The sequence below is a fragment of the Bufo bufo genome, chromosome 9, assembly GCF_905171765.1.
Source record: "Bufo bufo chromosome 9, aBufBuf1.1, whole genome shotgun sequence".
NCBI lineage: Eukaryota > Metazoa > Chordata > Amphibia > Anura > Bufonidae > Bufo > Bufo bufo.
This window is the reverse complement of record NC_053397.1, coordinates 39,316,192-39,323,939: the sequence shown is the minus strand read 5'-3', so window position 1 is coordinate 39,323,939 and position 7,748 is coordinate 39,316,192. Positions and strand designations below refer to the sequence as shown.

At 44.7% G+C, this 7,748-nt stretch overlaps 1 protein-coding gene across 9 annotated transcripts in view; it reads right to left on the bottom strand.

The window, feature by feature from the left end:
- Positions 1 to 1,802: 1,802 nt before the first annotated feature.
- The window catches only part of CACNA1D (calcium voltage-gated channel subunit alpha1 D), a 368,921-nt gene continuing 362,975 nt past the window's right edge, over positions 1,803 to 7,748 (bottom strand). For 8 of the 9 annotated variants that reach the window (XM_040408273.1, XM_040408281.1, XM_040408272.1 and 5 more), the window contains one exon: positions 1,803 to 3,131. In XM_040408273.1, the coding sequence (XP_040264207.1) occupies positions 2,835 to 3,131 (297 nt within the window). In that variant the 3' untranslated portion in view covers positions 1,803 to 2,834. The remainder of the gene's footprint in view (positions 3,132 to 7,748) is intronic. The other variant, XM_040408280.1, reaches the window with a different exon arrangement.

Here is a 7,748-nt window from a genome sequence, read left to right as displayed (position 1 = left end):
GTTATTTGGAGCCAAAACCAGGTGCGGGTCAAAAACACGGAACAGGAGGAAATGCTTTCATTATACGTTATCTCTGTGTTGGCTTCACTACTGGTTTTGGCTCACAACAAGGGTCCATTCACACGTCCGCAATATGGGGCCGCATCCGTTCCACAATTTTGCGGAACAGGTGCAGTCCCATTTATTTTCAATGGGGCCGGAATGTGCTGTCCGCATCCGCATTTGCTTATCCGCACTTCCGTTCCGCAAAAAATTGAACATGTCCTATTCTTGTCCGCAATTGCGGACAAGAAAAGGCATTTTCTTTGAGAGTGCCGGAGATGTGCAGTCCACGCACATTGCCGGTGTCCGTGTTTTGCGGATCCGCAATTTGGGTACATTCACACGACCGTATAATTTTATCCGCTTCCGATCAGCATTTTGCGGAATAGATGCGGATCCATTCATTCCTATGGGTGAATAAAATGTGCGGACAACATTCAGTATGTTGTCCACATCCGTGTTTCCGCATTTCTAGTCCGTAAAAATATGAAGCTTGCACTACTATTGTCCGCACAGATCAGTCTGCAGCCCCACTGAAGTCAATGGATCCGTTTCCGTATTTCCTTGACAACTATGAATTAATAATTCTTATTTTTTTTCCCCCTCTCGTTTCCTCCTGTTTTTTGCGGACCGTAAAAACTGAAGGCATACGGAACACAAACGGAGGTCATTCGTCCGCAAAATGCAGACACACGGTTCAGTTATTTGCAGACCGCCAAACGGAAAGGATTACACACGGTCGTGTAAATGTACCCTAATGGTTTACAGGGGGCGACGATCTAGCAAATTGTCGGGAAGGAAGTGTTCCTTCCCGACAATCTGCTAATCGCTAGCGGAGGAGAACGGGGCATTTACATGCAGAGATCTCCTCCAGAGTATGGGGAGGAGGGATCGGTAATGCCCCTTTTATGCTTTTTATATTGCACATCATTTTCCCATTCCCAGCAATATCCACACAAGTCAGGACATACTACACCCGTAGAAAAGAGGTTTATTGATTCAGGCAGGAATTCATCATGTATCCTCTGTGTTGATGCCTCATTGTATCTGCACACAAAACCATTGATAAAACATAGATTTCACCTAATGAGTAATGACCTCGTTCCAATGCATTATGTCAATATTTTCTCCATACAAAAAACATGGTTTATAGGCTGAGCCCCATCTACCGCACATTATATCACAGCAGCCATCGATGAAATCCAACTGTAGTACGGCCGCATTCCCTTACAGTGCAGTACACTTATGTATTGCATAAATAGCAATTCCCTAAAAGAAGATCAGAGCTATGTCCTTTACCAGCAGGAATATTGCAGCCATACAGCAGGCAATTTCGACTTTTCCAATTGAAAATCCCCGCAACTTTCTTATTAAATTGATACTGCTCGTAAAGGGGGTGAACCCAATAATAGCTGGAATTGCTACTTATGTAAACTACCTGTAGACAAGTTGCATCCTTAAAACCTCACGATACTTGGACCATGCAAGGAACCTGTAGAGCAGGCTTTGTCCTGGCTCAGCGCCCACAGCTCTTATGATTGTGTATCGAGTGAACAGTCCTCAGGAAATATGGCCGCCATGTCCTGTTGTGGTCATATACTGGAATGTTAGATAGTCTTTACTAGGCCGGGAGGGAAACCCTGGAATTCTTATAGAACGCTGCTTTGGAATATAACAATGCGTGAGCGAATGCTATGGAGACTATTAAAAAGATTCGGACAGAATCAGCATTACAAAAACGATTCAGATAATTTTTTGGGGAAAATTAACCTAAAAAAATGTTTTTGGTAAAAGTTTCATTGCAGATTTAAAAAGTTTCACAGCTCAACATCACATGAAAAAAAAAAACCTCAACCACTCATTTCGTATCACTCTAATAATTGCATATCTTCTCTGTTTAGAATATTTCTTTGGACATAAAATATTTGTATTTTTAAAAATTTCTTCATAAATTTTTGATTTGAAAATCTGAACCTTTTCCGTGTCTATGAATAGATTGTTTTACAGTAGATCTCTATGGAATGGCAGAAAAAATAATAATAATTGCATTGCTAATCTTTGTGGAGAACGACATAAACTCAGAACCCGGTAGATATTGCTGCAGCTCGATTTACCGCAAAGGATTACAAAATATAGAACATCTCTTTACAAATAGTCGTATATTACAGGTCATTTACAGAAAACCTACTGACTTAATTCTGGGTGTCAGTGCATTATTTGCAGCTATTCCAGTGTCATTTGCCCTTTAGGTAATAGTAAAAAAAAAAAGTTGACTACTGAAATGATATATCCTCTAGGTAAAGGTAACTTCACACTATCCAGGGGTGATCATCCCGTGCGCACCCATACCCCGCTCCATAGAGGAGGGTGAGACTGCAGAAGACAACAGGGCCTGACCACCGCTGGTAAAAGACGTGACAGAAGCGATCAGATATCTGATATGATGTGTATGGCTGAGGGTAATGACGAGGGCATTTTGATTGTCATCACCATATATCACACATTTGCATCACTGATTCAGGTGCACCATGCGGCATACTGTTCACATATAACACAATATGGTTTGATCCTCCTCCATCTCCACTTCTCCATCCAGTTCTCGAAGCCATCCTCCAGGACCTGGCCACTGGGCTTTGTAGTCTACCAGCAACAGATGTGCCAGGACGCTGTGCCCCATCCATGGCTTGACTGGTCAGTCTTCTGGTTTAGTGCCGTCCATCAGGAATTGAGAGGCACTTTTTTTTTTTTAGTTGTTGTTGTTTTATAGAATCCTAAGTGTTTTTCGTTAAATGCTATAACGTCGTTATACAAATCATTTCATCAGCTAGATCTTCTTCATATTTATTGGTCTCCGGCTCCTCGTCACTGTACCCAGGGCCAAAGTCTTGAAGATCATAGTCTCTCCTGCTTAGGATGGGGAACATATCGCCCCCTGCTGTCCCGTTACGAATGCTGCCATTCAGGAGATTGCTGGCTGCGCTCTCCATCTCGTCGATAGTCATGTCACAAGCATCAGCAATTTCATGTTTGGTGGCAGACACAAATTTAGGATCTCGAGCGTATCTTCCCAAACCTTCCGAGATTAGCACCTAGAACAGAGAGGAGGCAATTACATGAGAACAGAGGGGAAACACCGGATAATATTCTGTCACCAGCCTATCTCAGGACAGAGAAGGGAAGATCAAGGAAAGGGATCTGTTCCTAAAATAGGTAAGTAACCATAGATATAGTCGTGTAAGGCCTCCTGCACACGACCGTTCCGTTATTTGCGGTCCACAAAAAACGGAAGCCGCCTGTGTGCCTTCCGCAATTTGCGAAATGGAACGGGCGGCCCATTGTAGAAATGCCTATTCTTGTCTGCAAAACGGACAAGAATAGGGCATGCTATATTGTTTTTGCGGGGCCACGGAACGGAACAACGGATGCGGACAGCACACTGAGTGCTGTCCGCATGTTTTGCGGCCCCACTGAAGTGAATGGGTCCGCACCGAGCCGCAAAAAATGCGGCTCGGATGCGGACCACAACAACGGTCGTGTGCATGTGGCCTAAATGAACACCTAATGCAGGGAGGATAGACTGCCATATTGATAGAGACCAGGCTTCATGGCCTAACGGCTCTGCTGTTTTCATCTTCAGCTCAGGTAAGGTGACATGTGACTGTCTTACCCTGTAATAATCCATTATTGTTGCTTCCAAGATGTTATCTATGTCTGTAATAGTTAATTCTGTGCCATCTCCATAAGTTCCTGCTGCAGACTGTACACGCTCTGCTTCCAGGGGTGCACCTAGCCTTTCTGCTGCCTGAGGCAAAATTTGAAATGCCCCCCCCTTCCCTTCTCTCATGGCTCTGCCACCGCCCCCGCTTGTCTCTAGATCTCGCCGCCTCATCGGAGGTGCACCCATGCCTGCTTCCTCTCACACTACAAGAGATTGCCCTTATTGATCATTGGGATTGGGCTCCGATGAGGAACTACATTGTGATTTCTCCTTCTGTCACATTGGATGTGGTGCCTGATCTGTAGGCAGCGTGGTGTAGAACAGGAGAAGCCGAACACAGTCATGTATAGGACTTTTAATCTCCCGATTTAATTTTCTGCTCTTTTTCTGCTTAGTCCAGTGGTGATTGACAGCTATCTCTGCATGTGCATTTGTATAAGGAAGGCTGTCAACCACTCAGAAAGAGCAGATGACGTGTTTGGGTCTGTTCACTTCTGCGTTGTGTTTTCCATAATAGTTTAAGGTATCGAGGAATAGAAAAATGGGGAGAAGATGCTGCTCTAATCTCCATTTGTTTGAAGGAGTTATTTTGAGCATCAGTTCTGCTCAGTTTGTGTCTGTTCTGTCGGGTTTTAGTCAATTTTGATGGTAGAAAAAGTGCATGACAGGAAGGAGCTTTCCATTTTTTATTTTTTTTTAACATTAAGGCTACATGTACACGACTGTTAGGTTTTTTTGCGGTCCGCAAACCGCGGATCCGCAAAACACGGATGCGGAATGGCACGGACAGCCTTTAATATAACTGCCTATTCTTGTCCGCAAAGCGCGGACAAGAATAGGACAGGTTATATTTTTTTTTTGCAGGGCCACGCAACGGATGCGGACAGCACACAGAGTGCTGTCCGCATCTTTTGCGGCCCATTGAAAACTGCGGCTCGGATGTGGACCAAAACAACGGCCGTGTGCATGAGGCCTAACTCAAATGGGTGATTTTCTGTTTACGAATTTTTATTTTTCACTCCCTACCTTCCTGGAGCCATAACTTTATTTGTCTTTTCTCATAGCCATATAAGGGCTTATTTTTTGTGCGACAAGCCAACAAACCCCCCCCACCCCGGTTGCGATGTTCATCGTACAAGATAAATACATTTATATTTTAGTTGTTTTGGCCTATATACCTATACAGTTTTTTTTTATTATTATGGGGAAAGGTAGTGATTTGAATTTTTCTATTTTTTTTCCCCACTTATATTAAGTCCATTGTTCCTTTTAAATTGTTCTCTGGAAATGAAACAGTTAAAAAATTCCAAACAGCAGGTAAGGGCTCATGCCGCCCGTGCCGTGCATTGGTGACCGCAAATTGTGTGGCCAGCTCTCATGGATGCAGACTCATTCAACTTAAATGGGTCCGCGATCCGTCCATCCCACAAAAAAATAGAACATGTTTGATTTTTTGCAGTGCGGAGGCACGGACCGAAATGCCATGGAAGCATCAAGTAGTGCTTCCGTGGCCTTCTGCTCCATGCCTCCGCTCTGTATCTTCCAGACCCATTCAAGAGATTGGGTCCGCATCTGTGATGCCTGTATATTGCAGACCTGTTGTTTGTGTGCTCGAGCCCTAAAGCTGTTTTTGAGCTTGTTAATCCTCTTTTAACGCTTGCCTTTCCAGAGCGCACAGCTTAGAGGGAGCACTGATTAAGGTTATGGCTGCCTGGCGACAGGTCATGTACTGAATTTCAATTAGGCAACATGCGATATACTGCAACACTACAGTCGAAAATAATCCATCAGATTTTTGTTGCAATTGTCACATTGCAGCATCTCAATACCAATGAAATGTCGCCATGCTTGTGCCATGTGACTTGCTATCGCGCAACAGATGCAGCCGTAGCCTAGGTTCCCTTAGGGGACTTGAGCGTGTGATCATTAGTTTGCTTCTCTCACGGACTGCAATGAATTACCATTCAGCCTATGGGAGATTCAGTACGTTCCTAAGGAGCCCTGCCCGAACACAACGCTGATGTGAACAAGCCCTTATACTGAATCTTCTCCGCTCCTTCTGCTCTGTACGATACTGCCTGCCGATCAGACACCATTCAATGGGACCAGTTTCCTTTATATAAGAATCTGATAAGCGGCCACAAGTATTGGGGCCACAAGTATTAGGGCCCAGGAGCAACAAGTTACACTACTAGTCCACCTGTGTGATCCCCTGCTTGTTAATGTGTTGTCTGGACTAATACCGAATATGAAGATACGTTTGTAAATATAATGATCATTACTAATATCTGGTGTCAGATGTTCTCATTAAGTATATATACAGGAAGGGGATGTCAACTTTTCAACCATTTTTATTTTTCGCTCCAATGTATCTAAGTTCTAACATATAAAAAGCACCTTTATAAAGGGTCGTGAACTTTCCCACCGTTTCGTGTATACAGCGCCTAGGCAGACATATGGCTACAGTCCCCAAACGACCCCCGTGTGTAGTCAGTTCCCTTCCATCTGCTCTTCTTTGTAAAAGATGGGGTAAAGCTGGACACAGACGAGCGAGTTCAGCGCGAGAAACTCGCAGCGTGCGTCGGTGCGATTTCCCATTCTGAACTCTGCTCCTATGACCAGATCGCGCAGCATTGCAATGATTTAGGGCGCCTTCACATGCTGCGGATTTTGTGGCAGAATTTTCCAATTCCACTCATTAGAATGTGGAAGCAAACGCATGGATTTCTGCAAGCCCCATTCAGGTGAATGGAACGGATATTACAAGGCTGTGTGTCCCTGTGAGACCTAGAATCCATTGAGTTACACTGACATAATGCTGTCGGGGTAAGGGCCCAAGGACTTATATAAGAGGTGCAGCCTTGTTTGCGGTTTCTTTTGATTTTCATGGTCTTCTACTAGTACCGTGGCTTGCACTCTGTTATATTCTGGGTGTGCCCCCTGATTATACCTTGCTGTCCCAACCTAAGGGCTCATGCACATGGCCGTAGGTGTTTTTGCCGATAGGATGCGGACAAAAATACGTTTGTGTGCATGAGCCCTAATTCAGTAGATTCCAGGTCTCTCATGGCCACACAGCATTATAAATCATTGTAAGGCTACATGCACACGACCGTTCAGTTTTTTGCTGTACGCAAACCGTGGATCCACAAAAAACGGAAGCCGTTCATGTGCCTTCCGCAATTTACGAAACGGGCGGCCCATTGTAAATGCCTATTCTTGTCCGCAAAACGGATAAGAATAGGACATGCTATATTTTTTTTGCGGGGCGACGGAACGGAGCAAAGGATGCGGACTGCACACGGAGAAGTTAATGGGTCTGCACCTGAGCTGCAAAAACTGCGGCTCGGATGCGGACCCGAACTATGGTTGTGTGCATGAGGCCTAATACCGTGCGATCCTGTCAGAGGAGCAGATTTCAGAATAGGAAATCACACTTGACACACGCTGCGAGTTTCTCGCACTGAACTCGCTCATCTGCGTCTGGCCTTTAACGTATGACTGCAGAATCGGACTACACTCAGGGTCTGCTTAAACCATGCAGATGCACAGGCGCGGTATACACAAAGCACTGGAAGATTTTTCATCACGACCACTTGCAGTGTTGCTGCACTTTTTATTTTAGATGCATCTGAGCAATTAAAATGACTGCAGAAGTGCACATCCGTAAGATCGTCACCAGAGTGCAGCCTGGATTAAAAAGGACTGGCCGTCACCCCTGACATGTATTCCCATATGAAATAACAATTCTGCTTTGGGACATTCCTCTGTAATTCCTCCTAGAAATCTATGAACAGTTGGGAGTGTGTCCCCGAACATCCTAACACTGCCGATCAGATTAGGTGAACACACCTCTGACGAGGGGAATGGTGTGGTCCAGTTGGCATTTTATTCATAAGTTGCTAGGAGGAATAACAGATGAACAGCACAACGCAGAGTTCCGAGAACTGTATTCGCTAAAGCAGACAGAGGTCCCCTGTGCACTGGA